Raw genomic sequence first — 17,689 nt, 5'->3', positions numbered from 1 at the left:
AGGCTGAAGATAGCTGCAAATGCATCAGGCAAGTACCAACTATGGTACCAACTTGCTTGGCTCCACCATCTGAGAGATTTGGAATGTTCATGGAGACTATTCTATTTAGCATGTTAGGGCACTTCACACCCATAGAATCCACATCCTGCATCAGATGACTGCAGAACATTTTCTGTGTCCTCAAGAACTAATAAAGCAGGAAATGTCATCAGCTTGAGGAGCTTGTTCTCCTGGTTTTGGAGCTAGACCAAAAGCTGATATCACTGTAGTCTTCTGCAATGTTTTGTGGCTAGCACTCTCAGGTGGTAGTTATTTCACTGCTCAAGTGTACAGGCAGAGGGGATTATGGGTAATTACCAAGGACACAAAATGAAACAGGTAGGTAGTTCAGAACACCCTTGTGGTTATTTTATTATGGAAACACTCTGGATTAGGTGTAGTCAGTCAAGCAGCATGTTTAAGGAAACTTACATGGACCACTTTAATCTCTGCAGTGGTATAGGTCCTAGAAACGATCAAAGACAGAATAAAGGGCCTGTCCCACTTAGGCGATTTTAAGGCGACTGCCGGCAATTAGGCTGTCGCCGACAGTTCGCCGGGGTGTCGCGGGCATGATTGTGAGGAGTCTTCCAAAGATCGTAGTGGATCTCGGCGCGTCGCTGAGAAATCAAACGGTTTGAAACTTCTCGGCGACAGCTAGCTTGTCGCCAGATATCGTAGCTTATTGTGGTCGCTGTTGCCTGCTGTCCCCAGGTTTGATGGGTTCTCATAAGATGCATTTAGAAGCACATAATATTAAAATAAGTAAAGTCATTTTAAAAAACCTTGTGTTTAACGAATTTATTTACCGTCAGGACATTTCACAGATGGAATGGAGGCGACAGTTTGACGGTCAGGTAAGCGTGGGAATTTTTGCGATGTTTTTGGCCTCAGCCATTACATTTAAAGTGGGCTCCAAACCCAGATATTCAACCCAGAAACTAGATATGCATCTCCCTTACATTTTCAAAGAATGCCCACACACTTTTCACAAAAATCCACTGAACCACTTTCAATTTTTAAAAAAATAGTTATTAGTAAACGAAGTAAATCCAGTTTATTCCTTGTTACAGTGAAGCTTGGTTTTTAAGTAACCCATACAAGGTGTTATAGTTCAAAACTCTCAAGTACTTACTGACTTGTCAGTGATTTCAGCGAAAACCAGGACGCCAGAGAATTTTCGCGATGTTTCAGAAGACGCTGTAATCTCGACCTGACTTGGCATTTTCGTGGTCATTGTCATTGGGTAAAAGAAAAGTTTGGCGATCTGCTACGACTTTGACATTCACCGGCAGTCGCCAAAAAAATGGCCTAAGTGGGACAGGCCCTTTAGTTGTCTTTTGGACGTGTAGATTGATCAGAAAAAAGCCAACATTAAGGGGCTTTTGGACAGGTACATGGATGGAAAGTGATATGGGTTATACACAGGCAAATGAGATTACTGTAGATGGGCATCCCGGTCGGCATGAATGAGTTGGGTCAAAGGGGTTGTTTCCGTGCTGAATGACTCTATAACATGGATTTGTAAAAGGCAAATTGTGCTGTGCTTAACTGATAGCTTCTGGAAGTACCCGAGGGGGGAATGCAGTACTCCACTATTCAAAACATTTTGACAGAGCTGGAGTTGTAATCTGCATTAGCCTTTATCGAGTAGCTGTACATAAAATGGCAAGAACTAAGCAAGTTACCAAAGAAATATTCAGCACACACACAAATTAGAATATTTTTATTTGTGCCAAGTATATTTGCAGAAGATTACCAAGTAATGAAATAGGCCTTAGAAGTCAATCTTTTTGGACAAGATTCAGGTCAGTTCCCTTTTAAACATGCATTGCAAGCAAAAGCAGAATAGTTTATTGATTATGCAGGGGATATTATGAATAACTACCAATTGAAGCAGAGCTTCAGTGGCAAATGTCTATAGACTGTTGAAAAATAATTCATGCACTTTACAGGAACAAAGGCTTTGATAATGAATTTGGTATATGCAGCAGCATAAAAATTGACATGATTGATATTTTGATGATATTTAGATAATCTCTAACCTATTAATCAAATTAAGGAAAGAGACTGACAATATCTAGATTAGCCTAACATAAGTAATGGGAAAAACACTAGAATCGATTAAGAAAGTGGTAACAGGGCGCTTTGAAAATTATAATGGGATTAGGCAGACTCAGTGTTGATTTATAAGAGAGGAATCATGTCATAACCTTTTTATGGTTGTAACCATCAGAATAGATAAGAGGGGAAACTAGAAATCATGGTGTATTTGCATTTTCACACTGCAATTTATTAGTTGCCTTGCAAGAGGTTATAAAATTGGAGCAATTGGATCGGAGAGAAATTTTGTTTCTCTTGCCTTTGTAGAAAGAAAATAACATTAACAACCCTTCGTCTGAACTGATATTAATAGAAAACAAGTTAGATTTAAAATGCAGAGGTGGGGAAGGATGGATACGAAAAAGGGAATATCTGTGATAGATTGAGGCCTTGGTTGCTGCATGGATAAACTGTTGATAACATCATCTGGATGATAGATTAATTGGGAGAAATGGGGGATACGGTTGGAGATTTATGAAATAATGTGAAAGCTGTAAATGCCTCAACAGGTCAGACCATGTGAGTGACAGAAGATAACAGAATTTAAATATTCTGCTACAAACAGAAAAAATAAATTACCTTCAGTCATAGAATTTGATATCAAGTTCAAAAGGTACAACAATCTTAGATGGGAGATAAACTAATGTTCTTCAAACTTGCATTGGGCCTCAGTAATAACAGCACTGAAGATCATAGACGGATGGATCAGAGTGGGAGTGAAATAGCAGGGATAGTAGAAGTGTGCCCAGGAGAGATTTTCTGACACATGTATATAGATACACTAATGAGAGAAGCATTACTGAACCTTATCTTTGGGAACGTAGCAAGACAAATGGAAGGAGTGTCAGTGGAGGAGCATTTGAGAGATAGGAATTATTTCTCCATTTATTTCAAAGTAGCTCTAGAGAAATTTATTACGTGGATGTACCAGAAGAAAATTATCTTAACAGATAACAAAAAACAGAACATCACTGATCCCTTGTTGAACAAAAATTAATTACTATCCATAGTACATATCCACTTATAGAACTTTTGTGCATAAGAGTTAATGTGAGCTGCACCAAAATTACATGTCACTCATCAAAATGTTTGCATTTCCTTTGTCCACTAGGATATAATAATAATAAACATTTATTTTTTATAGCGCTTTTCCAAATGCTCAAAGACGCTTTACAAAAACAGTCAAGACATAAAAACAAACAGACAAACTATCCTGACGGAGAAGCGGCGAACAAATAGCGCCAGCGTCCTCTCACGTCAGGGTCCGGCGGCAGACAATAAAGAACACAAGACACACAATTACAATTTTTAACACAAACAGCCATCACAGTGATTGCTCCAGGCACACCCTCACTGTGATGGAAGGCAAAGAAAAGTCTTATCTCCTCCTCATTCCTCTCCCCTGGTGCCACGAGGCGATCGAGGCTCCCAACTTTTGAAGCCCCCACCGGGCGAAGGAAAGTCCCAGGGCCGAGCCGAGCAGGCCGATGAAGGTCCTGAGCCCCCACCGGGCGATGGAAAGTGCCACGGTCAGGCCACGCAGGGCGATGAGGGGCCTGCGAGCGGGTCAATCAAACCTCGCGCTCCGGGGCGGTCGAAGCTGCTACGGCTGGAGCTCCCGAAAGCCGGTCGCCAGCCAGGGACCTGCGAACTCCCGATGTTGCGGTCTGCAGGGCCCACGGCCGAAGCCTCCGAGATGGTAAGTCCAGGCCCTGCGACCGGAGTCTTCAAGGTCGATCCCAGCTGGAGGCCGCCGACTCCATGGTGTTAGGCTGTAGCACGAACGGAGACACAACACGGTAAAGGTCGCATCTCCGTTGAGGAGGAGATTGGAAAAAAAGGTTTCCCCCACCCCCCACATATACAGAGTTAAAAATAAATCAAAAGAAACATTTAAACGATAACAAAGACAAAAACAAAAAAAAGACAGAGAGACTGCCGGTGAGCCGCAGCTGCAGAACGCAGCCACGCCCCCACATATAATACTGAATGTGTGTAATATTGGAGTATGTGCACCAGGCTGCAAAACCAACTTTTTTCAAACTGTTGACTTAAAACAACTTCTAAATTAATGCATAAAAGAAGTTAATTGCATTGAAGAGCTGATGAATTAAAAACTTTAAGGGTGTCCTCATCGGCACGTTCACCTAATATAAATCTAATAAACTTATTGTTTAAAAAAGTGGGGAAAAAAACACAAACACATACATCAGGCTGCTGTTCATCGACTACAGCTCAGCTTTCAACATTATCATCCTCTCCAAACTCATCACCATGCTCCAAACCTTGGGCCTTTGTACCTTCCTTTGCAACTAGATCCTTGACTTCCTCATCAGCGGATGTCAATCAATACGGATTGGTAAACAACAACTTCTCCTCATTGATGATCCACAAAGGTGCACCTCAAGTCTGCCTGTTTAACCTCCGACTCAATTCTCTTTACACTCATGACTGTGTGGTTAAATGCACTTCTAAGCAATCTACAAATTTGTTGTTGGTCAAATCATCAGTGGTAATGAGTCAACATACAGAAGAGAGATAGAAAACCTGGTTGAGTGGTGTCATAATAACGGCCTCTTGCTCAATGTCAACAAAACCAAGGGAAAAAACGTTGACTTCAGAAAGAGGAAGCCAGGACTATTAGCTAATCTTTATTGGTGGGTTGGTGGTGGTGAAAATAAGCACCTTCAAGTTTTTAGGTTAATTGGTTTTCTATAATTGTAAGTTGTCCCTAGTGTGTGTGTAGGATAGTGTTAATATGTGGGGATCGCTGGTCGGCGCTATCTCTCTAAACTAAATAAACTAACATTTATGTATAATTTATGTTGTGTGCGTTGTTCAAATCTATGTGCCATTGATGCTGCTGCAAGTAAGGTTTTCACTGTACCTGTACTTCACCATACTTGTGCACGTGACAATAAACTTGACTTGAATTATGCATAAAGATCTGTTGAAACAATATACAATAGGAAACAAAATTCTTACTGCCTGTAAGGGAGCCCGGAACAGTTTTTTCCAATCACAATTTTCACATTTATACTCCTTAGTTACAACAAATCTTTATGACTGCCTGCAATACACACAGTCAAGAATGTAAACTTGTCTGACTGGAAAACAACACAACAATACAAAGTTCAACATCACCCCATTCAAAACCAGAGCTACTGATAAACCAGACAAACTGCACCTTAAAAATAGACTCCTAATATCAAAACATCATTACAATACACTGGAACAGCTTCTTAACTAATTTTCCCAAGCACACCTCGTCCATCCAAAAAAGGCAAGGAAGCATGGAATTATAACCCTCTCAAGTTCCCCTCAACCTTGCACACCATCCTGATTTGGACATCTAATTGCTGTTCCTTTATTATTACTGTGGAAAAGTTCAAGATAAACTGACACTATCTTCATAGCAACTTGGGATGGGTAGTAACTGCTGGCAGTGCCAGCAAACCTACTTCCTGGACCACACATATTGACTAAGAAAGCACACCAACATGTCTACTTCCTTAGAAGGCTTAGGAAGTTTGGCATGTCCCCTACAACTCTCATCAACTTCTACAGATGTACCATAGAAAACATTTTATCGGGATCCATCACAGCTTGGTTATGGAACAGCTCCATCCAAGACCACAAGAAATTATTGACACAGCCCAGACCATCACACAAACCAATTTCCCTTCTTTTGACTCCATTTATACCTCATGCTGCCTCGGCAAGGCTAGCAGCATAATCAGGGGCGTGTTGCACCCTGGTCACTCCCTTTACTCCCCGCTCCCATCAGGCAAAAGGTATAGCAGTGTGAAAATACACCTCCAGATTCAGGGACAGTTTCTTCCCACCTGTTATCAAGCCACTGAATCATCCTATCACAACAGAGTGAGCAGTGCTGAACTATTATCTACCTCATTGGTGACCCTTGGACTGATCGGACTTTGCTGGCTTTACCTTGCACTAAACATTATTCCCATTATTCCCACGGGATGTTTCAGCGCCCGTTGCGGCTCGGCCGCGGGGACTTGGGCGTGGGGAAGAGAGTGGAAGTTTTGTTGCCTCCATCACAGTGAGGGGGTGTTTGGAGTCACTGTGATGGATGTTTGTGTTGGGGTTATGTGTCTTGTGTTTCTTTTTTTGTGTGACTGCTGGTAACGTAATTTCGTTCGGTACCTCGGTACCGAATGACAAATAAAGGCTCTGTATGCTCTGTATTCTTATCATGTATCTATACACAGTAATTAGCTCGATTGTAATCATGATTTGTCTTTCTGCTGACTGGTTAACATACAACAAAAGCTTTTCACTGTACCTCAGTACACATGACAATAAACTAAACAATGTGATTTACTAACATCTAGGGTTTTTTCTGGGGTTGGGGAGGGGGGGATGAGTGGGGGAGCACTGCAATAGGCATTTAAAATCTAATGTGCTGATTTCATCTGTGAATTAATAATCCAATATCCATTACAAATCATTTCTACAAACACATTATCCTGATTTTTGTTTTCAAATAATGGGACCCAGTTTGGAAAATTGTCAAGGATTAACTTAATTAATTTAACATTGTCATGAAAATGGTACGGTAGTTATCTTGCATCCTATAAATGCATTGGTTTTTGCTGCATCTGGATCTTACATGGTTCAAAGATTAACAAGAAGCAACAGTTTCTTGAAGGCTGCATTTCAGGACATATTCCAAGACCAGAGCGAATGTGACTGGGTAACTCTATAGAGTTGTCAATTGTGACTGTTGACATCTATTGCACAAAAGTGCTTTGCAGCCCAACACAGTTTTTATTTCAGCAGATGATTATATAATTCATAAGATCTCAAAAACAAGTTCCATTGTGTGACACTGCCAAATGCCATTATTGTATCTGAATACTTTATTGTCACATGTGACGTCGCAGTGAAATTCTTTGCTTGCATACCTTGCCAAGGTATGCAAATAGTCGCCCATAAAGTATGCTTGCAAAGTTACAAATCCCCCCCACTCCATCGTGCCAGTTCCCCCTTTATTCATCAATACAAGAAAGGTTTTGGCACAGGAGGACTATGTGCGATTGCTATGGGCAACAATAACCAGCCAGTGGGATCTGGCCCACTGATCATTTCTCAAGATAAATGAAATTGCTGAATAGCAAGTCAGTCATCAACAATATCGCCAGGCCAGGCTGACCCCTGCAACTCCAGCCCAGTGCTGTCATCAGTACAACTGCCTTTAAGGCAAAAATAAGTCTCTACATTTTCAAAAAATTTCAAACCTGAAGGATGCAAGATGGTGTCAGAACACTGGCGACTCATATGTACCGCCTCAGTGTAAGTTACTATTCTTACAGAAGCATCATTATATCTAATTGGTAAAGTATCACTGAATGGAATGCAAAGGAGAATTTCACTGTACCTAGGTAAATGTGACAATGGAGTACCGAAGAACCATTGAATTAATCTTCCCAAGGTGGTGAAAAGATTTGTTACAATTTTGCAAATATATTAGTACAATAGGAATCTAATGATAATATTTTTCTTGATCCCCAGAAGTTTTCTTCCCTCTTTATATATTAATTGATATATTCAATATTAATTAGCTAATAATTGTCACTCCCCAAGATGAGGATGAAGAGTTACAATCCACCACCCATTTACTTATTGTAACATTTCAAATAATTTCAAACTTTAATGCTCAAGATAAAGTACACAATTCGTTCAAATTACCAATTAATTATTTACCAAAAAATACCCAAGACATCATTTGGAGTGCAGCTTTAAAGTTGTTGCAAATTGGATTTTTTTTGGGATACAAACAATGGCGTGGTCTCCTAGATGTAAACCTTGCATAGAGTCATAGAGCTACACTGCATGGAAACTGGAACTTCACCTGTGGCTAAAGATGATGTAAATATCTCTGCAAGTATCCCTGCAATTTCTTCCCCATCTTCCCACAAGGTCTGAGGATGCACTTGGTCAGGCTCTGGGGATTTAGATACCTTACTGCACTACAAAACTACAATAACTCGTTGGCAATTCGTATATGATCTAAAACCTCAATTCCTTGGCTTCCATGATCTTGTACTCAGGGAAATGGGGTAAATGCAACAGTTGGGGAAGTGCCAAAATAAACTTGATGGGCCAAAGAGCCAACTTTATGAGCTAAATAGCCTTCTTCTATCCTGCAAGGTGATGAAATGGCAAACTTCCACATCTTTCAGCACTCCAGCAGCTTATCTGTTAAAAACTAGGTATACCTCAATGCAGACAAAAATATCACCGGGAACATGAAATATAATCAGGATTAGGTGATTCATCCCTTCATGCATGCTCTGCATTCCATTAGATCATGACTTATTTTTATCTCGCACTGCTTTCTTGATTCCCTTTATATTTAAAAAAATGTATTGATCTCGGTCTTGACTCTGCTTAGCAATTAAGACATAAACCTCATGGGATAGTGAATTCCATAGATATGCCACTTGGGTGAAGACATTTCCTCCCATCTGTTTGGGATGGCTGACCTTTTAGCATAAAATTGTGCCCTACTTCTGGACACTAAAGCACCTTTTAGAAAGATAATAGTCCCATCTACTCTATCCAACCTCTTATGATTGTTGTAGATCTCAAGAAGGTAATCTGAAGAAGGATCTCGACCCGAAACGTCACCCATTCCTTCTCTCCCGAGATGCTGCCTGACCTGCTGAGTTACTCCAGCATTTGTGAATAAATACCTTCAAGAAGGTAATTCTAATTTTGCTAAAGTCGAGTGGTCAGACCTAGTCTACTTAATATCTTCAAATATGACAAACATGCCAACCCCAGAACTAACCTAGTGAAACTTTGCATGAATATCTTTCCTTAAATATGGAGACAAGTCTTGGCCGCGATATTCCTGATGGGGTCATATTGGTGGTCTATAGATGAATTAAGAAGGAATCTACTCTTGTATTCAAAGCTTTTTACAGTATACATCAACATAGCATTGCTGGGTGAACCTTCTAATATAACAATCCCACGAACTAATCCAGTATAACTTTGCAAGTACATCCTTCCTTAAATAGTGAGACAAGCCTTGTTCATAACATTCCAGATGGGGTCATGTGGGTGCTCAAGAGCTGAATTGAGATGGATCTATTCTTGTGTTCAAATCTTTTTACAGAAAATTAAACATATCATTTGCATTCCTTGTTACTAGATCAACATGCATGTCAACATTTTGCAATTTGAGAAGTACATCTGAACAAAACACCTTTCAAAGGAAAATACTCTGTCTTTTTTTATCCTCTACCAAAGAGGATTTTTTCCTCCACCATATTCTATTTATCAGGCATGTGTGCACTCACCTTGCCCAAATACATCCAAATACATCCCCCAAAGTCACTGCATCCTTTTCACAGCCCACATTATCGTCTAGCTTTGCAGATCAGCCACCCTGTAACTTCAACACAGATTTCCCTCATACAAATCACTTCCATAGGCTGTGAACAGCTATAGCCCCAGCATCACCTCAACTTGTCACACCTTCATAACCTGAAAATTACTTCGTTATTCTATTGAGTTTCTGTCTGTTAACCAATTTTCAATCCACGCCGCATATAGTCCCTGATACTCCATGTTCTAATTTTGCTTAATAATCTTGTTTGGCACTTGCACAATAACAACTAATTCCTTTTTTAAATCTATTCTGCTGCTTAATACCCAAGTAAAAATACGATTTGAGAAACGTGATTCCCCTTTTATACCTTCATATTTACTCTTGCTCAATTCTGTATTATTTTCCATGTGCCCTGTCACCACTTCCTTTGGAATACATTCTAGCATTACCGCAGCTATTGATAACAAGCTAACTGATCGTTCATTCCCCTTTTCCCACTCCATTTTTAAAAATGCATTTACATTTGCTACCTTACAATCTACGAGAATTTATGCAAGATTGGAAGATATAACCAGTAATCAATTATCATCATCCCCATCTCGTCCAAAACTCTTGGATACAGGCCATCTGGTCCAAGGGATTTATAGCTTGAGTCCTGGTAGTTTTTATCCAAGCTAATTTATTTGATTTACATGGACCTGTAGTTTTCCCCTACATGCATTTCATTAGGACAGACACAAAATCATTGTTTAATTTCTATGCTTTTTCTTTATTCTCCATTATAATTTCTCTTGCCTTAGTCTGCAAGGGACCCACGTTAACTTCTGCTAACCTTTTCACTTTTATATTCTTGTCAAATCTCTACTTTGCTGGTTTAGACTTAGTTTGTTTTAATCAAGTTAAAGATTGGTTTCACATTCACATTTACATTTTTTTAAAATTATCACATAACGATCACTCTTTCCTAACTACAAGATCACCACTAACCTGCAGGAACAAGGAACTGCAGATGCTAGTTTACACAAGACAAAGTGCTGGAGTAACTCAACAGGTCAAGCAGCATCGCTGAAGAACATGGAGAGGGAAAGCATTTGGGGTCGGAATGCTTCACCAATAACCTTTCCACTTAACACATCTCTTTGGTTTCTCAACATACTGACCAAGATAAATACGCACTCCTGAAATTCAGCTTCCACTCAATACTGCTAATTTAGTTTGCCCATCTATATCATTTATGTTCCCATGATCTTGTATTACCCTTGTTAGATGCATCTCTAATGTCATGATTTCCATAATGTCCATTATTAACATTGTGGGGGCTTATATGTAGTTGTCAGCAAAGTTTCCCCCTGGACCTTGCTATTTCATAACTCCAACAAAACTGATAATATTTTATTTTCCGAGCTAAGATCAGCCTTTATCTATATCTTGCCCACCACCAATCCCATACGAAGGCTGAAAGATCTGGAATATTTAATTCCCAATCTTGGTCACTTTACAAGCATGCCTCTGTCATGGCTACTAGACAATACCCAATTATTTCTCTTGGTGCCTTTAATTCACCTATCTTCAATTAGTCTTCATATTTGTACAATTTCTGCTTACTCTGACTAACTGAAGATATACTGTTATATTTGCATACACTAGTCCCTTCATGGCAGACTCTGGATATCATTACCAATTTGGCTACTTTGCACTGTCACTTTCTCTTTTTCCCCCTCAAAGCAACCCATTTCCATTTATCCTCATTCTTTAGGAAACAGAGGTTCCCCTCTTCCATTATAGAAGAGGCTCTCATTAGGGTCTCCTCGATATCCTGCAGCTCCGCTCTTGCTCCCCCTCCCCCCAATTCGTAACAATGACAGAGTCCCCTTTGTTCTCACCTTCCACCCCATCAGCTATTGCAATACAGCATATAATCCTCCAACATTTTCACCACCTCCAATGGGCCACATCTTCCCATCTCCACCCCTTTCTGCTTTCCACAGACATCGTTCCCTCCGAAACCCCCTGTTCAACTCGTCCCTTCCCACCCAAACCGCCCCCTCCCCAGGTACTTTCCCCTGCAACCGCAGGAGATGCAACACCTGTCCCTTTACCTCCTCTCTCAACTCCATCCAAGGACCCAAACAGTCTTTCAAGGTGAGGCAGAGGTTCACTTGCATCTCCTCCAACCTCATCTACTGTATCCGCTGTTCCAGGTGTCAACTTCTCTAGATCGGCGAGACCAAGCGCAGGCTCGGCGATTGTTTCGCTGAAAACCTCCGCTCAGTCCGTCTTAACCTACCTGATCTCCCGGTGGCTCAGCACTTAAACTCCCCCTCCCATTCCCAACCTGACTTTTCTGTCCTGGGCCTCCTCCATTGGCAGAATGAAGCCCAGCACAAATTGGAGGAACAGCACCTCATATTTCGCTTAGGTAATTTACACCCCAACAGTATGAACATTGACTTCTCTAACTTCAGATAGCCCTTGCTTTCTCTCTCCATCCCCTTCCCTTCACAGTTCTCCCACCAGTCTTACTATCTCAGACTACATACTGTCTTTGTCCCGCCCCCTCTCCTGACATCAGTCTGAAGAAGGGTCTCGACCTGAAACGTCACCCATTCCTTCTCTCCAGAGGTGCTGCCTGACCCGCTGAGTTACTCCAGAATTTTGTGTCAACCATCCATTTATCCTCTTCCTTGAATTTAATATGAAAATACCAATCCAGCCTGCCGTTTTAGATTTTAAAAAAGTTGAAATAGCTGATGACTATAACTCTCATTGATAAATTTGACATGTACAATTTGCATTTTGGTCCAATGGTTCCATACTCTTGAATATCCTTGCTCTACAATAGCTAAATGAATTTGAATTTGCATGTAATTTCAAAAGAAATTATGGACAATAACTTGATATGATCAGTGCCTTGCAAACAGAAACCAGAGAAATTATAGCGCAGAATAGGGAAATAGCAGAGAAATTAAACAGATATTTTTTGGTCTTCATTGAACATATTATAATCCTTCTGTAATTGGTGGTGGACAACAGGAGCAGAAACAAGCTGAAAAAAATTACCAAAACTAAAAAAAATGGAGAAATTAATAGGACTGTCATGATTTGAAGAGCTGCATCTCAAAAAGTTTAAAGAGGTGGCTATGGAGATGGCAAATGGACTGGCTGTATGTTTCAAAATTCCACATATTCAATAATGTTCACACAGGTTGGAAGGCCAGTGTATCCTCACTATTAATAAGAGAGGGAAAACAGGAAACAATATACCTGTTAGCCTGACATAGGTTGTGGGAAAGTGCTTGGTCTCCATTATATGGTGATAAGGCACTTAAGAAAAAATATAAAATCAGGCAGAGTCAACATGGAGTTATGAAAGTAAAATCATGTTTAACAAACCTATTTGGGTGTTTTGTGCCCAACAGAATTAGGGCAGCACAGTCACGCAGTGGTAGAGTTGCTGCCTTGCAGCTCAAGAGACCCGGTTTTGATCCTGTACGCATGATATCTGTACTGAGTTTGTATGTTCTCGCTGTGACCGCTTGTGTTTTCTCCGGGTGCTCTGGTTTCCTCCCACACACCAAAGATGTATGTTTGTAGGTTAACTGGTTTCAGTAAAATTGTAAATTGTCCCCAGTGTCAAGGATAGTGCTAGTGCGCGGGGTGATCGCAGGTCTTTTCTGGAAAGCCTTTGATAAGATGCCACATGAGAGAGCATTAAAGATTAAAGTACTTCATACTGTGCGGATTGAACATTGGTTAACGGACAGAAAACATTGAGTAGGACCAAAAAGGCCATTCATGGGTTACAAGATTTTGACTAATGTCCGACAGGGATCCATTCTGAGGTTTTAGTTGATCATGATCTGTATTACCAATTTGGATGAGCTTACCAAGTACGATATATCCAAGTTGACCGGTGATGTAGAAAGCTGCCCGACAGTGAGAATTTTGTAGAGGATGTAGTAAGTGTAATAGCACACCTGCCCTTCACCTTGGATGCACTCTGTTCTCCATCACTGGCAGACAGGCCAGGAGAGTCCAATCTTCAGCATCACTGGTAACATGTGGGTCCAATTCCCTGATATTGGATGAGCCCACCTAAACCCTGTCTACCTACTCCTTATAGGAAGGGAGAGAGGAAGGGAGAGAAAATGGAATGACTCCCTGCTATTGCTTTCCCCTGTTGCAGGATCGAGGAAGACTGAGCCACTGGGACAAATATGAGACCAACACCACTGTGTGATCAAGACTGGCCTGCCAGGAAGAAGCCCTAGACAGCCCCGCCTCTACTGTAGATAAGACTGAGTGCTGGGGCAAGCCTGAGACGCCAGTGCCTCTTCCTGTCCCTGGACAATGAGGGACTGCACCCACACACGGAGGCAAAGTTTGAGCTACCAGGATAAGCCAGAGAACACCAGTGCCGCCTCCTCAAGCCCAAAAGCCGAGCTTCCAGGATAAACCCGAGGCCGCCAGCATCTCCTGTCGACACACGGGTGAACTGCAGGAAGAAGCCCGAGATCACCATGCTTCCGCCTTCAAGACCAGGACTGAGCTACTGAGACAAGCCACCAGCACCACTGCACGTGTGCCCCGATGACAAGGGATAACACCCCTATGTGGTCCTGCACTTTCTTGGCACTGTAAATGAAACCTATCATGCACGTTCACCCTCCTGCAAGTGTCGGTGTGGTCACTGCCGAATCCGGCATTATCCTCGACGCACAGCAGACATGCTTTAATGGAACACAACATGGAAAAATGCAAAATCATCCACTTTGGTACAACAATGGCTTTTCTCAATATTTAGTTTTTAAATATGGGAGATTAAAAAGTACAGGTGTAGAGAAGGACCAAGCTCTCTTTGAATAAAGTTAGCAATCAGGTATAAACATTTATGAAGGTATACTGCATGCTGGACTTTATTGCAAGAGGTTCAAAGTCATAATATCATCTTACTGCAATTATAAATGGGGCATTGGGCCTAGAATATTGTGTGCAGGTCTGATCTCCCTTTCAAATGAAAGACAAGCTACAATCTGGGAGTTCAACAAAGATTCACCTTAGTGACATAAAGACAGAATGCTGAACATATTCAGCAAATCATACAGTATAAATGACAAGAGAAACAGTTATGTTTTGGGTCAAAGACACAAAATCTTTGAGTAGCTCACCCATTCTGGCAGCATCTCTGAAGAAAATAGATAGGTGATGTTTTGGGTCGGGTCTGAAGAAGGGTTTTGACCCAAAACCAGTCTGACGAAACGTCACCTATCCATTTTCTTCAGAGAAGCTGCCAGACCTGCTCAATTACTCCAGCATTTCGTGTCTATTGTTGACCATATTCCTGCTCAGTGCAAACTCATCAGGGACCTCCCTCCAAAGTACAGCACAGATCAGACCCCAATGGATCATTTGCTGCACAGCAATTCTTGAGCCTGTTTGAACACAGAGTTCACTTCAGAGATCTGTCGAGACGATATATTTTGGACTTCAAATGCCATCCATTGATCTGGTAAGCTGAACTTGATAAACATTACTGACAGTAACTGAAGCAGAACAAGTTTTCTTGAGTTGTGACACCTTTATTAATTACTCCCTCATCGTCTGGATACCACAAGTTTGAAGAATCAATTAGTACTGGCCTTAATCAGTTTCCAAAAGTACATCCCGCAATCAAAGATGGGTTTCATAGTTTTCCAATTCATGCAATCCCTCATTATAATAAGGCAGAGTGGTGCATTGGAATCTGTACCATTTCATCTCCAACAGCTCAGTAACAAGGGACTGTGCTCCACAGGCTATTCCAGAATCACATATCTAAAAAAGACCAAAAACAATACGATAAAAGGAATCCTGTGGTCAAGTGTTCCAGCAAAAGGAATTGTTTATGACCAAGCACTGCCATCTAAAACTCTCTGGTTTAAAGGTATGTGCTATAAGGCACACTCAAGCAAGATGCAACTTATGTAGATGTTTGGCAAAAGGCTGTTGTGTAATGCACCTTTCAAACCCATTTTGGTGTATGAGAGACCTGAACCTGCATGTTGAGGTCTGAATACTCAATGTGTGGTGATAATGACTGTAACATATGATATCATTGATGATAAATGTTAAACTCTCATTTACCTAGAAGCATATTTTACTATTTTTAATTATGTATTAATTTTGTACGTTACAAATTCCTATTAAAACAATATTCCAAGTCACAATAAGAAGATTGACCTGACAGGCTTCAGGACCAAGGAATTATTGTTTAACTTAAATTCAAAAGTATAGACTGCAATTATCAATGTAGCCTGCAAAATGACACGATCCAAAAACAACGCTTACTAATATTCACTATTACAAATACTATGCACGGGAATGAGCACCAAGTGGAGCGATTAGAAAATTGTTTGCGAAGTTTAGACAATTAAATTCAAGGTAATCTTTCAAAATTAACTTCCAGCAAAGAATGAAAAAACAGCAGGGAACAAAAAACGATTTGGTATCAAAAGCTGCGAGGCGCAGAATATTGGAAACCTAACTTTGCATCATTACTTGGGAAAAATTAGCAGATCACCTCACACTTTTAACTGGAAGTAGAAAGGGATAGCAGAAATTAATGAAAACGATTAGACTATGGGATCTCCAGGCATCCGTGACTTTTCTAACGGTAATAAGAGCCGATGAATGTTTGACTTCAAACACCATCAATTGATCTGGTAATCTGAACTTGCCAAATGTTCGTGTAGATCAACTTCTAATGGGATGACTGAGACACCTACCTCGCGAATGAATGAAGTTAAGGACAGAATTACGGTCTTCATCATCTACTGATCACGTTCCTTTCCACTCCAATACATCTAGAGGTGGTCTCCTATTCCTCGACGGTCCCTACGAGCAGCACAATGTGCGAGAGGGATGAGTGAACTTACCCGTGTGGCAGGGAGAATGAGGACGCTCTCTGACTCCAGATGAAGTGCAGTTCACCACGGCTCGACGCCGCCTCCAGCTCCTGCCGCCCCGATGTCTCTTGGCCACCCCCGCCCCCCCCACCAGCCGGGGGTGGGGTGGGGTGGACCGTGGGCCCCGCTCAGTTTCAGTACTTCAGTCAGGGGATAGCAAGCGGGCGGACAGGACCGCCGCCCGTCGGTTGTGCCAAGTGCCACGGGCTCTCCTCGCTCCTCCAACATCAGGGGCGACCCCAGTTCCAACCCCGCCCCCTACCCCCCACCGTGAGAGGGGAGCCAGGCCGACCCCACTCCGGCAGCAGACCCGGCCTCTTCTTTTGTGGCTCAAACCCTGAAACAGCTGCTCGCTGCCGGCCTCGCAGCCGAGCGTGGAGCCCGGTGCTGCCTGCAAACTTTCCCCGCTCCTCGCCTTGCCACCCTTTCTCGCTCTCGCATCGCCGCTCACCCCCCTCCTCCCTGCTTTATCGCCGCTCGGCCGCCGTGTGGAGGGGGAGGAGGAGGGAGGTAGGTGGCGGCTCCCTGCGCGCTCAGCCTCGCGCCGTGTCTGCAGCGGCCCCGGCGCACGAGCCGGGCGAGCGGGCAGTTCTGGTCGTTTCCACCGAAGTTGGAGGCGAGGGAGTGAAGCGGGGAATGGAACGAGTGAGGCGGGGAGGGGCGAATGTAGGGGGCGGGGCGAATGGAGGAGGCGGGGCGGGAGCCCCAGCGCGCTCGCGCACGCGCACACACGCGGCGCGGGGAAATGACATCAGCCCAACTGATCGGAGGAGGGGGAGGAACAACGACAACCATGGCGATGCTCACACTCCGGCACTCAGGGGGCAGACAGCAGTAAGTCGAGGATAGAAGGCACAAGGCAAGGGGTTGCGCATATCGGTTTACAAAAAATATATACAATAAAATCCTTTCGGAGGACGTTTCGGGCCGGGGACCCTTCCCACGTGCAGGAAGGAACTACAGATGCCGGTTTACAAGACGGACACAAAAGTGCCGGAGTAACTCAGCGGGTCGGGCAGCATCTCTGGAGAAGGGTCTCGACTAGACACGTCATGTGATAGTAGAATTAGGCCATTCGTCCCATCGAGTCTACTCCGCCATTCAATCTTGGCTGATCTACCCCTCCTAACCCCATTCTCCTTCTTTCTCCCCATAACCTCTCGCCCATTCTTTCTCTCCAGAGATGTTGCCTGTCCCGCTGAGTTACTCCAGCATTTTGTGTCACCCTTCCTAAGTT

The 17,689-nt window shown here is 42.4% G+C and overlaps 1 protein-coding gene across 3 annotated transcripts in view; it reads right to left on the bottom strand.

Annotated features, from left to right (window-relative positions):
- Positions 1-17,117, bottom strand: part of fbxw7 (F-box and WD repeat domain containing 7) — a 187,701-nt gene extending 170,584 nt beyond the window's left edge. For 2 of the 3 annotated variants that reach the window (XM_078405865.1, XM_078405872.1), the window contains exons 1-2: positions 16,423-17,117; positions 15,258-15,322 (exon numbers count right to left, since the gene is read on the bottom strand). In XM_078405865.1, coding sequence (XP_078261991.1) covers positions 15,258-15,260 — 3 coding nt within the window. In that variant the 5' untranslated portion in view covers positions 15,261-15,322; positions 16,423-17,117. The remainder of the gene's footprint in view (positions 1-15,257; positions 15,323-16,422) is intronic. The other variant, XM_078405878.1, reaches the window with a different exon arrangement.
- Positions 17,118-17,689: the final 572 nt, after the last annotated feature.

Source organism: Rhinoraja longicauda, chromosome 1 (genome assembly GCF_053455715.1).
Source record: "Rhinoraja longicauda isolate Sanriku21f chromosome 1, sRhiLon1.1, whole genome shotgun sequence".
NCBI lineage: Eukaryota > Metazoa > Chordata > Chondrichthyes > Rajiformes > Arhynchobatidae > Rhinoraja > Rhinoraja longicauda.
The sequence above is the reverse complement of the archived record's forward strand: the minus strand, read 5'-3'. Positions and strand labels throughout refer to the sequence as shown.